We start from the raw sequence: 18698 nt of genomic DNA, 5'->3' as shown, positions 1-18698 counted from the left end.
TCTCCTTTGCCTTTTGCTTCTCTTCTTTTCTCAGCTATTTGTAAGGCCTCATAAGACAACCATTTTGCCTTTTTGCATTTCTTTTTCTTGGGGATGGTCTTGATCACTGCTTCCTGTACAATGTCACGAACCTCTGTATTCTTCAGGCACTCTGTCTATCAGATCTAATCCTCTGAATCTATTTGTCTCTTTTACTATATAATCATAAGAGATTTGATTTAGGTCATACCTGAATGGTTTAGTGGTTTTCCCTATTTTTTCAGTTTAAGTCTGAATTTTGCAATATAAAGTTCATGATCTGAGCCACAGTCAACTCCCCTATTTTGTTTTTGCTGACTGTATAGAGTTTCTGCAACTTTGCCTGCAAAGAATATAATCAATCTGATTTTGGTATTGACCATCTGGTGATGTCCATGTGTAGAGTCTTCTCTTGTGTTGTAGGAAGAGGATGTTTGCTGTGACCAGTGCGTTCAGCTTATCTCTTATTTAGCACCAGAGGATTCATACCAGAGTGAAACCTTATAAATGCAGTGAAAGTGGTAGAACCTTCAGCCAGAATGCAAACCTCAGAAAACACCAGCGAACTCATATCAGAGAAAAGCCTTGCAAATGTACTGAGTATGAGAAAGCCTTCAGTGACTGTTCAACAAGTGACCCTTGTTGGTTTTCTTTAATTTCTCTTAGGAGCAGTGTTTTGTAGGTCTTAGTGTATACTTCTTGCACATATTCTATTTCATGTTTTTTGATGTTTTATAGATGTAATTGTTTTTGAATATCCATTTCTGATCACAACTAGCATGTAGAAATGTATTTGATTTTAGTTTGCTGAACTTGAATTTTTTTTTTCACTGCAGTCATCTGTTAGTTTATTGGCTTTTTAAGATTGCTTAGGGTTTTCCTTGTACATAGTCACATGCTTTGTGAATAGAGGTACTTTTTCCTTTTTGATTTTTATGCCCTTTGTTCTTTTTCTTTTTGCACTGGCTAGCACTTTCAGTAGATTATTGAAAAGAAGTGGTGAGCATGCATGTATTTGATTTGTTCTCAACCTTAGAAGTAGGGTCTTCTGCCATTACGTATGATGGCTGCTGTAGGGTTTTTTTTGAAGATGCCCTTTAGTAAGTTGAGGATGTTGCCTGTAATTATAGTTTTCTGAGAGTTTTTTTTTTTTTTTTTTAAGCATGACAGGGTGTTGAATTTTACAGATGCTTTGTCTACATCTAAAAAGATGATTGTATGTTTTTTTCCCTTTTATTTGTTAACATGGTGAAATATGTTGATGGGTTTTTGAATGTTAAATTCACTTATATTCCTGACTTAAATTGTACATGGTCATTGTGTAGTATCCTTTTTATGTATTGTTAATTTTTGTTAAGGAATTTTGCATCTTTGTTTTTAAGATATATTGATTTTTAATTTCCTTGTAATATTTTTGCCTAGTTTTCAAATGTCTGAGTAGGCTGCAAAAAAAGTTGAGAAATGTTTTAATGAATATTATGTTTGATACACCATAAGCTACTATTACATAATTAAACTGATATTTAATTAAATACTCTGCTGTTGTATAGGTTAGTACTCACTGGGTTGAAAGAAACCCAGTTCAAACTAATTGATATAAAAATATTTATTAGCCTAGCGCTCTAAACCAGGGCTTCAAATTTGGCTCAGTCCAACCCTGTAGATGTTATTGTCAACAGATATGTATATCTCTATTTTCTTTTGTTACTTCATTTCTCCATGTTGGGAGAGTTAGCCCCCCTCAGCTCCAGGATTATATATTGCATAGGTCTTGAGATTGCAAAACAAGAGTGTCCTTTGTCTCATGGTATCTGTAACAATATGTGTGAAAGGACTTGATTGCCTTTACTGGATCACATGTACCCAGTCACTTAGTGTAGGTCAGGAATTGATTGGCAGGCTGCAACCTGCTGGCCAAACTCTGCCTGCTTCCTGGTTTTTAAAAACACAGTTTAATTGGAGCCCAGTCATGCTCATTTGTTTACATATTGTCCAGGGCTGCTTCTTGCTGCAGTAGCTGAGTTTAGTGGTTAGCATATATACCGTATAGATGTCAAGGTCTAAAATACTTTATAGGAACAGTTTGCTGATCTTTGGTCTAAAGATTAGGGATACTCTAGCCAGGCTGTGTTCATTGATTGTGGAATCAGAGCCCATTTTTGACAGCTCTGTCATGGTTACAGTGAGGGAAGGGGAGCTGTTTCTGAAAGGATTATGCTATGCTATGCTAAGTCACTTCAGTCGTGTCCGACTCTGTGCGACCCTGTAGACGGCAGCCCACCAGGCTCCCCCGTCCCTGGGATTCTCCAGGCAAGAACACTGGAGTGGGTTGCCATTTCCTTCTCCAGTGCACGAAAGCAAAAAGTGAAAGGGAAGTCACTCAGTTGTGTCTGACTCCTAGCGACCCCATGGACTGCAGCCCACCAGGCTCCTCTGTCCATGGGATTTTCCAGGCAAGAGTACTGGAGTGGGGTGCCATTGCCTTCTCCATCTGAAAGGATTGGCAGTTCCTAAAAGGAAAGAATGCCAAATAGACACTTTGCTCCCCAATAAAAAGAGCTTCTTTATTACACCTATTTTTTTGTTCTGTTGTGTAGACTTAAGTTAAACATGATTATATATGTTTTCACATTGACACCGATGTTAACAGAATAATATACTAATGTAGGAGATACAGGAGAATGTGTAAGGATATAGTAATAGAATCTTTAAATTGCATGAAATGTAAGGATAACAGTCTGTGAAAAATGTAAATTGATGGGTTATAATTTTTCTTTTCTCAGATGATGAAACATGCCTGGGATAATTACAGGATATATGGATGGGGGCATAATGAACTCAGACCTATTGCAAGGAAAGGACACTCCACTAATATATTTGGTAAGGCTGCTTTTTTACTGTTTTTATTTTAAAAATAGGATCTAACTATTTAGTTACTTTCTAAAACCTGAGTACAGTAGTCGCTGCTTATCTAAGCTTTTGTTTTCTTTCTGTTTCATTTACTTATGGTCAATCTCAGTCTGAAAATATTAAATGGAAATTTTCGGAAATAATTAATAAATTAAAATGTTGTGCCTTTTCCAGCCTAGGGTATGAACCATCTCTTTGTCCAGTGTATCCTACTTGTTAGTTAGCCATCTGTCTGGGCATCAGATCAACTGTGGAGATAGCGCAGTGCTTGTGTTCAGGTAGTCCTTATTTTACTTAATAATAGGCCCACAACACAAGATTAGTGATGCCAGCAATTTGGATTTACCAAAGAGAAACTGTGAAGTGCTTTCTTTAAGTGAAAAGATGAAAGTTCTTCACTTAATAAGGACCATATGCTGAAATTAAGATCTCAGGCTAAGAATAAGTATTCTAATCATGAAATTGTGAGGAAGTAAATTTGTGCTAGTTTTACTGTTGAGCTTCAGACTGCACAGGTTATGGCCGTAGTGCAATTAAGTGCTTAGTTAAGATGGAAAAGTCTTTACGTTTGTACAGTAAGATCTTTTAAGGAAGAGAGAGACCACATCTACATAATGTTTATTGCAGTAAATTATTATAATTATTCTATTTTATTATTAGTTATTGTCAATCTCATACTGTGCCTAATTTATAAATTAAACTGTATTATACATACATATGTATAGGAAAAAAACATGTAGAGTTTGGTACTCTCCAGGGTTCCAGGTATCTGGGCACCTTGAGATAAGGGGGGGCGGGTCTTCTTTATTTCTCGTGGGCTTCAGTCCATGGGGTCACAAAAGAGTCGGACACAACTTAAGTGACTAAACAACAGTAACAACTGTATTTCTATAGAACTGTAATTTGAAGCAAGGTGTAGTTTTTTGCAAGTTTTACTCAAGATTTAGTTATCACAGATAAGTGATAAATTTTGTATTTGCATACAGATGTTTTAGTCATTTATTTGTATTTTGAAGCTTTTTCTGCATTGTTTTTCTTTAGTGTAAGAAAGATACATACCTATTTGTAATTGTTTTTCTTCAACATAGTCCCAATTCTGATACTGCAGAGGACGAAAAGGATAGGAAATTCCAGTAGTGTTAGCTATGTATGTTAAAAAAAAATAATAAGTAACATGCCCAAGGTGATTCAGTTGATAAATTGAGTAAATGTACAGTATATTCACAGTTCCAAGGGAGAAATTGACAGTCTGTGTGTGGATGAAGGTTTGGGGAAGAGCTTTTTGTTTAACTTGAATTTAATAACTTTCTACCTCACGTGAGTTCAGTTCACTTGTTAAATTTCTCAGTTTAAAAGAGTGTTAACTACCTTAACAACTTTTATTTAACTTAAGAATAAGTCTTAAATATTATCAAGTTGTTCTTTAGAGTCTTCACATCTTCTCTCATTTTAGGTGCTTCTTGATGTGATGGATATCTTTTAAATAGCAGTAGGTAAAGACAAGAAAATACTAATAGAATCAGAAAGCACATTTGTCAGTCACATGAAGTGCAATCATCTTTACTAATTGTAATGCAACACCACAATAATAACTATTTTTTTATTGTGACTAAGGAAGAATTTTTCCTGTGCAGTGATAGCTCATAATTTTTTCAATGCTTGATTGTTTCCTGTCAAAAAAGAAAATGACTGAAAAGATAATTTCTCCTGGGTTTGAGAGATGTTGGGATGGAGGAATAATGGAAAAATTTTTTCTTTAGGTAATGAAAGACACCCAGAGATCTCACATATGACATTTAATTTTGCATCTCACTTAATGAAGTATAGTTTATTTCCTTAGCAGAGGTTACAGAATTAAGAGTTACTGTTGCTTTGTGGAGGCCACAGTGAGACATTAGTGCAGTAAAAGATATTTAATGATTAATTAAAATTAGATCCTCTCTGCAACTAACCATCCGTTTGTATTAAACTCAGTGGTAAACTCTGAGCCCTTTGAAAATGAGTTGGATGTTAATTTTCTGTTTAGTTTTTTAAATCTTATTTCTCAGAACATCTAATATAGTAAGACTTATCAAATAGTATGGTCCTAGGCGAGGTAGTAGGTAAATAACATACATTTGTTTTACTTAATCATGACTGTAATCAATAACTTAATTTACTTAATCAGTAACTGTAAGGTATGATTATTTGCTGAATTTAAAGATAAATGAGCTTTCAGGTAACTTCTTAAAATTTTATTCCTTATGAGTCAATATAATTCATTTAGTGAGCAAAATGGTTGTTTCTTTTTTAAAGTCTGAAAGAGTTGCTGTCTTGTGTCAAACTCTTTGCGACGTCATGGACTACATAGTTTGCCAGTCTCCTCTGTCCATGGAATTCTTCAGGCAAGAATACTGGAGTGGGTAGCCATGCCCTTCTCCAGCCAATCTTCCTGACCCATGGATCGAACCCAGATCTCCCCCATTTCAGGCAGATTCTTTACCATCTGAGCCACCAGACAAGCCCATTTCCTTCTTAAATAAATGTGACTTTGTTAAAATCCTAATGGGTACATTTTGACTTAATGTTTTCTCTTTTTAAAAATAGCATTTTTATGAAAGGGGTTTTGCTATTTATTTATTTATGGCTGTGCTGCTTGCCACGTGGCTTGCAGGATCTTAGTCCCCTGACCAAGGATTGAACCCAGGCCCATGTCAGTGAAAGTTTGGAGTCCTAACTACTGGGCCAACAGGGAATTCCCTTATGAAAAGTGGTTTTAATTTGTGGTACTTTTTGTCAGACTTCTTCACAAGTGACCTTTGTAGATCACTATTTGGTCAGGTTGGTAAATGATGACCAGGGCAATGACAGGTTCAGATTATTGTCAGGTGAGTTCTTACTGACTGGCCATTAGGAACACTTAAACTGGTTTACTGGATAAACAAAGTTATTTGTGAGATCATAGAAATTAAAGGAGCCTAGAGTTGGAAATGGAGAAGGAAATGGCAACCCACTGCAGTATTCTTGCCTGGAAAATCCCATGGACAGAGGAGAGTTGGAAAGGGTGACTTTACAAAATTAGTCTTTTCATTTGGTACAGAAGCAAGATTTTGTCAGTTTTGGTATTTCTGAGGGATCATCTTGTAATGAGTATCAATTAAGTATTTTCCAATAAAATTTTTACCTTTTTATTGAGGTATGAGGTCAGTTATTTGCTTCAGAGATTCTGTAATTGGGTTTGTGAATAAAACTGTATTTTCCTTTGTATGTGTGTATGTTACATACACATTACTAGTTACATTACTAGTAACAATAGTTACATACACATTACTAGTGGCAGCATCAATAGTATTTATACAGTGCATACTCCTGAAGGCTGAATCTTGTGCCCCACAAATTCACCTGTTGCAGCTCTGCCTCCCAATGTGACTGTATTTGGAGATAGAGTGTTTGGGACGTAATTAAGATTAAACTAGGGGCCTGAATCAGAAAGGGATGGAACCCTTAAAGAATATGAAGAAGCACCCAAAATCTTTTCTTCTGCTGCACATACACTAAGAAAAGGCTGAGTGGGTATGATATAGCAAGAAGGTGAACATCAAGCCAAGAGGAAGCTGTTCCTCTAAAGATTGGAAGCTTGCTCTTGGTTTCTAACCTGCAGAACTGTGAGAAAAGAAATTTTGTTGTTTAAGCCCCATAGTGGATGGTGTTTTGTTATGGTAAGCTGAGCAGAATAATAAGCATACTATATACCAAGGACTGATAAAAGTGGTTTATGTGAGCGGGCTTATTTAGTACTCAGACACTAAGAGGCAGGTACTATTATTTATTATTTATTCCCATTTTACAGAGGAGGAAACTGAAGCACAATTAGGGTTAACTAACTTACTCAAGGTTGTACAACTAGTAAATAATGGAGCCAGATTTTTATTATAGGCAACTTCATGCTGAAGTTCATGCTTCTAATTCTGCTTCAGCTAACTTTAGGGACAGGGAAAAAAAATACCAGCACATGGGAAAAATCTATTATGACAAAATTGTACCAAAAATGTAGAAAAAATGAAAATGCAATCTATATTATTTTCAGTAGTCAAAAGTAGGTGCTTATATTGATACTTTTAGAAAAACATTTGAGGGGTTACATTTTTCTTCCAGTGGAATAAACTAGGAATGAATCTTTTATTGTTTGTTTTGTCTGATAGTTTCAGTTGTGAAGTTAGTTTACTAAAGGATTAATGAAGAGTTTGACTTTTTCCTACTTTGTTCCTTTTCTACATCTCATATTCTTGCTAGTGAGTATTATTTGGGATTTTTTTTTTTAATCTGTTTTTAGGTTTTTTGTTGAAGATCTTTCTAAGGGAAGGATCATAGGGTCTCATTTGACATCCCAGATTCTGTATGCCTTTATAAAATTAGAATCGTAAAAGTTGGAAGAAACTTTAAAAATCTTAACCTATTACTATAGGAGCATATAGGCAGGAATTGAACCTTCTTGGTGGCTTAGATGGTAAAGAATCTGCCTGTAGTGCAGGAGATGTGTGTTTGATTCCTGTGTTGGGAAGATCCCCTGGAGAAGGAAATGGCTACTTGCTCCAGTATTCTTGCCTGGAGAATTTCATCAACAGAAAAGCCTGATGGGCTACTGTCCAAGGGGCTGTGACGAGTCAGACACGAGTGTGACCGACGTTTCTGCTTTTCACTGTTCATAATATTCTAGATTATAAGGAAATTTAAAATGTGTCCATTTTCTTTTTCTTAGCCTTGATTATTAAAACATTCTTTATATGGTAACTGAAATCATATTCCTCTGACTTCTGTCTAGTTTGTACTTGGTTGGCATCAAGGTTTCTTTTTGTACATATAACAGGAAATTCATTTCAAAATGGCTTAAACTAAAAAAGAAATTTAATGAGATCAGTGATGTTCTAGAGTAGATCTGATTCCAGTTAAGCTTTTTTCTTTATCTCTTTCCTCTGTTTTCCTCTGTGTGTTTATATTTTCAGATTGACATCTTAGCAGGATAAATTGGTTTGATTTTGTCTAGTTGGGGCTCAGCCCTGGACCTTGTGAGTGGAGAGAGGAAAATGTTGCTGGACATAGGTTACCACTGATAATAATTTTTCCAACAGTGATTAATAGAATGAATTAGGTTTACTTAGATACTTTGGAGAATTGAAAGATTTTTGTTAGGGATAGTTCTTACATTTGAAAGAATTTTGATTTGGAAAAGAATATTGTTTGTTTTTACAGTGCTTTTTTGAAATGTGCCTTTTATCTTCCAGGTATGTATAAGTTCTTTCTGTTATTTCTAACTTGGTAATTATTTCTAATATTTTGTTGGGGATTTTGCATTCATATGTAGGGAAGGATATTGTTTTGTATTTATCTTGTACTATCTTTGTCTTGTTTTGGTATCAGTGTAATAAAATGAATTTGGAAGTTTTCTCTGCTCTTCATTTTTCTGTACTGTTGATTTGATAGTCTTTCTTAAGGTTTTTATATAATTTGCCAGTGAAACCATCTGCATGTGGAGCTTTTTTTTCTGGGAGATTTTCAACTACAACTTCTACAATCTCAGTTTCTCTATTTCACATCCCTATAAGGGCCATTCACTATCTGTTTCACCTTAGGTTCAGTCAGTTCAGTTCAGTCGCTCAGTCGTGTCTTACTCTTTGCGACCCCATGAATCGCAGCACGCCAGGCCTCCCTGTCCATCACCAACTGCTGGAGTTCACTCAAACTCACTTCCATCCAGTCGGTGATGCCATCCAGCCATCTCATCCTCTGTCATCCCCTTCTCCTCCTGCCCCTAATCCCTCCCAGCATCAGAGTCTTTTCCAATGAGTCAACTCTTCGCATGGCCAAAGTCCTGGAGTTTCAGCTTTAGCATCATTCCTTCCAAAAAACACCCGGGGTTGATCTCCTTTAGAATGGACTGGTTGGATCTCCTTGCAGTCCAAGGGACTCTCAAGAGTCTTCTCCAGCAGCCCAGTTCAAAAGCATCAATTCTTTGGCGCTCAGCCTTCTTCACAGTCCAACTCTCACATCCATACATGACCACTGGAAAAACCATAGCCTTGACTAGATGGACCTTTGTTGGCAAAGTAATGTCTCTGCTTTTGAATATGCTATCCAGGTTGGTCATAACTTTCCTTCCAAGAAGTAAGCGTCTTTTAATTTCATGGCTTCGTTTTGGTAATTGATGGTTTTGAGGAATTGGTTTGTTTCATCTAAGCCATTGATATTATGTGCATAGAGTTGTTTGGAGTAATATTACCTTTTTGATATCTATGGTAGCTGTAGTTATAATCCCCTTTTATTCTTAATATTGGTAATTTATGTTTTCGTTTTTTTCCTTTGTCAGTTTTGCTAAAAGTTTTATCAATTTCATTGATATTTTCAAGGAAGCAGCTTTCGGTTTCATTGATCTTCTTATGTTTCCTTTATGTTTTAATTTTCTTCGATATCTGTTCTTTGTTATTTCTACTCTTCTGCATGATTTGGGTTGCTTTTGTTCTTGCTTTTCTAATTTCTTGAACTAGAAGCCTAGATTCTAGATTCTAGATCCTCTTTTCCAATGTAAGCATTTAGTGTCAAATAGTTTTCTGCCAAGTGCTGCTTTAGCTGCATCTGAAAGATTTTGATATATTGTATTTTCATTTTTGCTCAATTCAGTATGTTTAAAAACTTACCTTAAGTTGTTTAATTTCTAAATGCTTGGAGATTCTTCTTTTGTCTTTCTGTTATTGATTTCTAATTTAATTCCATCATGGTCAAAGAATGGACTTCCCAAATGGTGCAGTGGTAAAGAATCCACCTGCCAATGCAAGAGACACAGGCTCAATCCCTGGGTCAAGAAGATCCCCTGGAGAAGGAAATGGCAACCCACTCTGGTATTCTTGCTGGGAAAATTCCATGGACAGAGGAGCCTGACAGGCTATAGTCCATGCAGTTGCAAAATGTCAGAAGTGACTGAGAGTGAGCACACACACATACTCAGAGAATATACTTTGTGTGATTACAATTCTTTAAGTCTTTTAAATTATTTAAGAATTACCTTTTGACTCAGAATATGGCCTGTCTTGGTGAATGTTCCATTTATGCTTGAATAGAATGTGTATATATGTAGTGATGTTATTGGGTGTAGAATGTTCTATTAATGTCTGTTGGATCTCATTGGTTTATGGGTTTGTTCAGGCTTCCTCATCCTTGCTGATTTTCTATCTAGTAGTTTTATTAATTACTAGGTGAGGGGTGTTGAGGTTCCCAACTATATTGGATTTCTTTCTTGTTCCTTTCAGTTCTGTCAGCTTTTACTTTATATATTTTGAAGTGCTCTTGTTAGGTATTTACACCTAATAGATACATCTCCTTGGTGCCACCACCAAATCTCTTAATACCAAAACCAGACAATGGTATTACAGTGTAAGGAAACTTATAAACCAGTGTTCCTCATAGTTCCTTTATGAACATGGACATAAAAATCTTTGACCAGATTAGATTTATTTTAGTAAATCTTACTCAGCAATATGTAAAAAGAATAACACCTCATGACCAAGTGGGGTTTATCCTAGGAATGCATGGTTGGTTTAACATTTGGAACTTAGTCAATATAACTGAAGATATTAAGAAACTAAAAGAGGAAAATTATATGATCATCTCAGTGGTTATTGAAAAAGCATTTAACAACACTCAACATCCATCCATAATAAAAGCATAATAAAAACTTTCAGCAAACTTGGACTAGAGGGGAACTTTCTTAGCCTGATAAAAAGTATTAAAACATACCTACCCTCGCTCCCCTGACACATACCCAAAACCAAACAAATAGAAAAAGAATCCCCACATACTTAATGTTGAGGGGCAAGACACTCTCCCTGAAAACTGTGAACTAGGCAAAGATGTCTCTGCTGTCCAGCTTCTATGTAACATTATGCAAGGAGCCCTGGCCAGTACACTAAAGTAAGAAAAAGACAGAAAAGTACAAAGGTTATTAACGAAGAAGTACAACTGTCTTTATTTATAGTCAATATGATTGCTCATGAAGAAAATACTAGGGAATCTGTCAAACAATAACAACAAAATTCTAGAATGAAAACAAATTTAGTAGTGAGGCCATTGGATACAAGTTCAATATACAAAGTAAATTATATTTCTCAATACTAGCAGTAAACAGTTATAAATAAAATAAAAATAATATCCTTTGCAGTAGCATAAAAACATGAAATACATGTGGATGAATTTAACACATTGTGCACAATCTATACACTGAAAACTGTGACTATTGAGAGAAATTGAAAATAACTTAAATGAAAGACATGCCATGTTTATGAGTTGGAATACTCAATATTGTTGAGATGTCAGTTCTCTTGAAATCTGTCTTTAGGTTTAAAGGAATCCAAGTAAAAATGACTTCTCCATAAAAATTGATAGGCTGATTCTAAAATCTATATGAAAACTCAAAGCATGTACAATAATCAAAATAGTTTTTAAAAAGAACAAAGTTGAAGGATTTATGCTGCTTGATTCTAGATTTACTGTGGAGCTTCAGTAATGAGGACAGTACAGTTTTTAGTGTAAAGATAGACATCGAAATCACTGGAAAAGAATAGAAATAGAGCTACACATACATTTTTAATTGATTTTCAACAAAGATGCTTTCAATGGGTTATAGGAAAGTCTTTCTAATAAGTGGTGCTGGGTCAGTCATATACTCCTACAGAAAAAAACAAAAACATTGACTCTTCAACACTGTACAAAAATGAACTTGAAATGGATCATAAATCTAAACATAAAAACTAAAAGTATAAAATTTCCAGTAAAAAACATTTGAGAAAATCTTTGTGACTTTGAGGTGAGCTAAGAGTTTTAAGAATACACAAGGAGTAAACCATTAAAGAAAGAAATTGGTAAATTGGACTTCATGAAAATTAAAAATCTCTGTTCTCCAAAAGACATTAAGGAAATGAAAAAGCAAGCCCAAGAATTGGAGAAAATATTTGTGGTACATGTATAAGCATGTATTCAGAATATGGAAATAATATGTCACCAAAGAAGATAAATGAATGGTCAATAAGCACATCGGTCATCAGGGAAATTAAAATTCAAACTATAATACAAAATCCTATTATTCATACCCACTAGAATGAGTTCAATTAAGAAGGGCAGCAATGTGTCAAGTATTGAGAAGGATGGGAGGACAATCAGTGAGTGCATGCTCACTTTGGTTGTGTCCCACTCTTTGCGTCTCTCTGGACCGTAGCTTGCCAGGATTCTCTGTCCATAGGATTCTCCAGGCAAGAATACTGGAGTGGGTAGCCATGCCCTTCTCCAGGGGATCTTCCTGACCCAGTGGTCTAACCCGCGTCTCCTGTGTCTCCTGCGTTATAGCTGTATTCTTTACCGACTGAGCCACTAGACTTTTTATATTGCTTTGGGAGTATATAATGGTACATTCTGGAGAGCAGTTTGTCAGTCTCTCATCAAATTGAACATAAACTCACCATAAAGTGAAAGTGAAGTCACTCAGTCGTGTCCGACTCTTAGCGACCCCATGGACTGCAGCCCACCAGCCTCCTCCATCCGTGGGATTTTCCAGGCAAGAGTACTGGAGTGGGGTAAGCAAGTCCATGACTAAATATTTCCATGATCTTCACAAATGAGATCAGACAATAGTTTTATTTTTCTTACTAAGTTATATTTTTGCATCAGTGGTATGCAGAATTCATAAGTTTTTTTATCCCCCTATGTTCTATCAAGATTTATGTAGTATTTGTCATCCTTAAAATTAAAAGTAGAATTTATTCTATGAAACTTCTATAGTACAGTTCTTGTATTGTGGGTAGCTCTTTGAAAATTTTTCAATTTCTTATTTCTTGGTCTGTGTTTAGATTTTTCTGTTTCTTTTTTCATGAGTCAAAATAATGCTCATTTTCTTAGAAAATTGTCAGTTCCACTCATTTTCAAATTTATTTGGAAGATACAACTAAAATTTTTTTTTTGTTTCCTTAATTTCTTTTACATCTGTCTCGTAGCATTCTCAGTTCCTTTTTTGTGTTTATATATTCCCATTTGTTGTTCAGTTGCTAAGTCGTGTCTGACTCTTTGAGACCCCAGGGACTGCAGCACTCCAGGTTTCCCTATCCTTCACTATCTCCCAGAATATGCTCAGACTCACTTCCGTTGAGTCAGTGAAGCCATCCAACCATCTCATCCCCTGTGAACCCCTTCTCCTTATGCCCTCAATCATGGTCTTTTTCCAGTGAGTCGGCTCTTCACGTCAGATGGCCAAAGTATTGGAGCTTCAGTATCAGTCCTTCCAATGAATATTCATAGTTGATTTCCTTTAGGATTGACTGGTCTGATCTCCTTGCTGTCCAAAGGACTCTCAAGAGTCTTCTCCAGCACCACTGTTTGAAAGCATCAATTCTTACGTGCTCAGCCTTCTTTATGGTCTAACTCTCATATCCATACATGATTACTGGAAAAACCATAGCTTTGACTATATGGACCTTTGTTAGCAAAGTGATGTTTCTGCTTTTTAATATGCTATCTAGGTTTGTCATAGCTTTTCTTCCAAGGAGCAAGCATCTTTTAATTTCATGGCTATAATCATCATCTGCAGAGATTTTGGAGCCCCAGAAAATAAAATCTGCTGCTGTTTCTACTGTTTTCTCTATCTGTTTGCCATGAAGTGAGGGGACTGGATGCCATACTCTTAGTTTTTTGAATGTTGAGTTTTAAGCCAGCCTTTTCACTTTGCTCTTTCACCTTCATCAAGAGGCTTTTTAGTTCCTCCTCACTTTCTGCCATTAGAGTGGTATCATCTGTGTATCTAAGGTCTTTGATATTTCTTCTGGCAATCTTGATTCCAGTTTGTGCTTCATCATTTTGCATGCATGATGTACTTTGCATATAAGTTAAATAAGCAGGGTGACAATATACAGCCTTCATGTACTCCTTTCACACTTTTGAATGACTGCTTTAAAAAAATCAGTTATAAATTTATTGTATAGTTCTTTTCATAGAATCATCTCTTGAATTTATTATTCTGATAGTTGTTTATTACTAATTCATTTACTTCTGCCTTTAGCTTTTCTGATTCTTCTACTTTGTTGCTCAAGTTTATCATTCTTTTTCGTACTTTGTTAGAACAGAGTGCAATTGTTTTCATTTGTTCTTATTAAATAGTACAAAATTTTCAAGTTAGGAGTTTTCCTCAGAACTGGTTGATTCCTGTGTTCTCATAATAAATCTTTATTAATATTTTATATCTTCTGTAGGGTCATACTTTAGTGTTTATTTGACCCAAGAGTAGTTTTAGACCCTTTAATTTTTTCCAGTTGAAATCTTCAGTTGTCGTCTAGGTAAAAGCCATAGGGATAGCCAGTAATTTCAATTTTGCCTTTCACTTTTTTGTGCTGCTTAGCCTGTGGCACAAACCTCTCCTTGTTGAACCAACCAAAATCAGTACATATATGTGGGTCTGGCCTTTTTCCATTTCAGAATAGTCAACACCTCAGAGCAACATGTATTTAAAGGACTAAATAAATAACTAGAGAACTGAACATAGCTACCTATAAAAATAGAAATGAGAACAAAAACAGGGACTCCTAAGGATTTAAAATATGCATGATATATATTGTGGACAAAATACTAAAATAAATAGAGATACATATTTGATTCAGGTGATTATGCAAGTCAGTCAGTTCAGTTGCTCAGTCGTGTTCAACTCTTTGTAACCCCATGTGTGACCTGGTGTGACTGCAGCACACCAGGCTTCCCTGTCCATCACCAACTCCCGGAGCTTGCTCAAACTCATGTCCATCAAGTCGGTGATGCCATCCAACCACCTCATCCTTTGTTGTCCCTTTCTCCTCTCACCTTCAGTCTTTGCCAGCATCAGGGTCTTTTCCAGCGAGTCAGTTCTATGCATCAGGTGGCCAAAGATTATGCAAGAGATAGTGATATATGGGTGATTAAATAGCTTGATAACATTTTTGTTATCTTAATAGGAAGCTGAGAAACAAAAAAGAAATGGAAAGTATGTCTGTAATAACCCAGAACAAATGTTATAGTTGATATCAACATGAAGGGAACTGAGTGGGGAGAAGACCAAGGAATTTATCAAAAGTGTGGTGGAGTACTCATTTTGTTCGTAGAAAGATATCCTTCTTGGTAAATTGAAATAATTAGGAGCACATGAACAAGAAAGTGTGATGTAAGTTAAAAACAAGCGTTATAAGAACAAATTTGTATAGCTTAAAACCATCCTAAGAAAACATTTGGGGAAAAAAGTATGGAATTAAGAAGGAAAGTAAAGGGCTTCCCTGGTAGTCCAGTGGCTAAAGAGTTTGAGCTTCTGCTACAGGGGGCATGGATTCGATTCCTGTTTAGAGAAGTTCTACATGCAGTGCAGTGTGGCCAAAATAAATAAATAAATAGAAGGAATATTAGATGGAAAATATGAACCTAGATAGGCTTCAGTGGTAAAGAATTTGCCTGAGCCTTGTGGCTCAGTGTTAAATAATCTGCCTGTCAATGAAGGAGATGTGACTTTGATCTTTGTGTCTGGAAGATCCTCTGGAGAAGGAAATAGCAACCCGTTCTAGTATTCATGCCTGGAAAATCCCATGGATAGACAAGCCTGGCAGGCTGTAGTCCATGGTTTTGCAAAAGAGTTAAGACATGATGAATGATTAAACAACAACAACAATGAACCTAAGTAGTATTGAATACAGATTCCTAAAATATCACCAAGGTAACTTGTTGATAAGACAAAGTGAAAGTTGCTCAGTCGTGTCAGACTCTTTGAGATCCCATGAACTATACAGTCCATGGAATTCTCTAGGCCAGAATACTGGAGTGGGTAGCCTTCCCTTTCTCCAGAGGATCTTCCTAACTCAGGGATTGAACCCAGGTCTCCTGCATTGCAGGTGGATTCTTTACCAGCTGAGCCACAAAGGAAGCCCAAGAATACTGGAGTGGGTAGCCTATCCCTTCTCCAGCGAATCTTCCTGACACAGGAATCAAACCGGAGTCTCCTGCATTGCAGGCGGATTCTTTACCAACTGAACTATCAGAGAAGCCCTAGCTGAGGATAATGTTTACCATGGTAAGGGAGATCACTCCCTCAGCAGAACCTTAGTAGCCTGTTAGACAGGGAAGGACGAAGTTGAGATATATATTGAGATTTTAAGTCTTTCTTAGTAAGGGCCCTTCAATTGGTGGATTATGGTTGATTATATCTTGGTTATGATTGGAAAAGGATCATTATGTTATGTGCTTACCTAGTGGCTCAGTGAGAAAGAATCCACCTGCTAATTCAGGAGATGTGAGTTCGATCCCTGAAAGATCCCCTGGAGATGTAAATGGCAATCTACCTCAGTATTTCTTGCCTGGGAAACTCCATGGACAGAGGAGCCTGGCGGGCTACCATTCATAGGATTGCAAAAGAGTCAGACATGACTTAGCAACTAAACAACAGCAACATGATCAGAGAATTTAAAGGAAGGAGGTTTAGAGTTTTGAAGTGTTAGCCATCATTTGATACGTTCTGTTAAAGAGTTGATGGATCTTTGAAGAAGTTCCTGGAATGAACAGTAAACTTATTTTGTAACTTCTGTCTTTCTGAGTATGTTTCCTGTAAGAATAAACTCATTGATGAAGACAGTGTAATAATAAAGTTATGTTAATATAGGCAGTAAGCTGTGTGGGTGATTTTCATTCTCAGAAGGTAGAAATAATAATCTCATTCCTGGGGCTAGGGAGAACCCAGTTGCTCCTTGTTATTGTTCTTTTACTCTGCTACCGGATTTGTCTTACTAGTATCTTATTCAGGGTTTTTGCAGTTCTGTTCATTAGTAAGATGGGCCTGTTCTGTTTTCTTGTGTGTCCAGTACCTGGTTTTGGTATCAGTAAAGCTAGTTTTGTTCAATTAATTCCTCCCCCCCTGAAACATTTTCTTTAAGATCAAGATGATCTCTTTTTGAAGATAGGCAAATCTTAGTACACATTTTATGACTTCCTTCTTTTAAAATACATTCTATCTGCTTTTTGATTGTTAAGGATTATTATACTTTATATTCCCACTACAGTCATATAGCCTTGTTATACTTTAATTATTATTTTAAGTATGTTTTTTGCCCTTTTTATGAATTTGGATCAAAAGAGCATGGTTCATGGTTGTCTTATGACTTAGCTTGCCATCTTGAACCACCCTCACCATTTCTTAAATTAATCCTTTTTTTTTTTTTCTTTGATCTATCTCAGTTAAGCAGAGAGATCTCATTTTCTGAACCAGGAAGAAAATTAAGAATTACAGTTTTAGTTTTCCTTTGTCTTCCTATTAGTTATCAATGTGTCTCTTTAGAAAAATGTTTTAAACAATGTATATTGTCTATTCTAATGGAAAAGTAGACGGTGTTGGATATTTTTTTAATCCCTATATTCCTACTCTGGTTTACTTTCTATATATATGAAAAATGAAAATAAGTCTTGTACGAAGGGTATCTTTTTAATGACATTTTTCTCTGTAAATATAGGAACTTCACAAATGGGTGCTACTATAGTAGATGCTTTGGATACCCTTTATATCATGGGACTTCACGATGAATTCCGAGATGGGCAAAAATGGATTGAAAACAACCTTGATTTCAGTGTGGTGAGTATACAGTTCATAATTTATTCAGTTGACTATAAAGAAAAGCACAGTCTCTAACAATAGTTTTGAGTATTATACTGAGTTTAAGGAAATCCCAAATCTCCCTTCTTCTTTTGCAGTTGTCAATTGTTTAGTTTTTGCATAAAATAGACACCTTTTCTCAGCATTTTCCGTTTACTTTTCTTACTCTTATCATTTAAGGTAACATGTTGAGTGTGTTAAAAGCAAGAGTTAGGGGAAAAAAGCACATTGAACTGCAAATATAGGAAAATCATAAATTAACTTTAAAATAAATATTTTATTGTTTTTTAAAGATACAGTGATTTGGCGCAGTTTTTTTAACATCTTTTAAAAATGTTATTTTTTAAATTGAAGTATAGTTGAATCGTGTGAGTATGGCACAGTTTTGGTGAGTCTTCATAGGCATGTGCTCATCATCCCAGAATTTTGGCATAGTTGTTAAGTGGTACTGCTTAGGTTTGAAGCCCAGCATAGCTACATTCTAGTACTCCTTGGGAAATCTACCTGTAAGTAAGTGCTACTTTCTAAACCTGTCATAAAATTGCTATCCTGTTGCAGTATTGTGAGGATTATTTGAGATAATCTGGTACATATTCAGTGTTCAGTAAATGATAGCAGTTATTTTCATTGCTACCAGTCTTCACCTAAAAGATGTGTGGGCTACTTTGTCATATTCATTATTATCTTTCATGATATTTGTACTTGTTGTTCCTTCTGAGTGTAGTGAGAAACCACTCCTTTATGTGTTTTTCTCTTTGGCAGACTCTGTATCATTCAAATTATGATTTAAATCTGTAATCATTTCTTTTCTGATGCCTTTCCTGATGCTAATTAGACTAAAACTGATTACTTTCTTTTGTATTATTTTAGCACTTTGAGCATATATAACAACAGTTTTTATTATCAGGTTTAGGTTTGGCTGTGCATAACAGAAAATCTAGTATGAAATAGCCTAAGCAAGAGAGAGAATTTGTTTCTGTTTCCTGGAAATCAAGTGCAGAGTTAAGCAGTTAGGACTGATTTGGGTAGCTCCTCAGTGATCTAGGATCCATTGTCTTACTGCTCTGTCAACTGCAGTATAAAGCTTCATCTTCATAGATGATTCCTC

At 35.8% G+C, this 18698-nt stretch overlaps 1 protein-coding gene across 5 annotated transcripts in view; it reads left to right on the top strand.

Annotated features, from left to right (window-relative positions):
* Window positions 1-18698, top strand: part of MAN1A2 (mannosidase alpha class 1A member 2) — a 185368-nt gene that overhangs the window by 48014 nt on the left and 118656 nt on the right. For all 5 annotated transcript variants that reach the window (XM_059884660.1, XM_059884659.1, NM_001206877.1 and 2 more), the window contains exons 3-4: window positions 2802-2898; window positions 17451-17569. In XM_059884660.1, coding sequence (XP_059740643.1) covers window positions 2802-2898; window positions 17451-17569 — 216 coding nt within the window. The remainder of the gene's footprint in view (window positions 1-2801; window positions 2899-17450; window positions 17570-18698) is intronic.

Source organism: Bos taurus, chromosome 3 (assembly GCF_002263795.3).
Source record: "Bos taurus isolate L1 Dominette 01449 registration number 42190680 breed Hereford chromosome 3, ARS-UCD2.0, whole genome shotgun sequence".
Taxonomy (NCBI): Eukaryota; Metazoa; Chordata; class Mammalia; order Artiodactyla; family Bovidae; genus Bos; species Bos taurus.
Note: the sequence above shows the minus strand (reverse complement) of the source record. Positions and strands in the feature narration are given on the sequence as shown.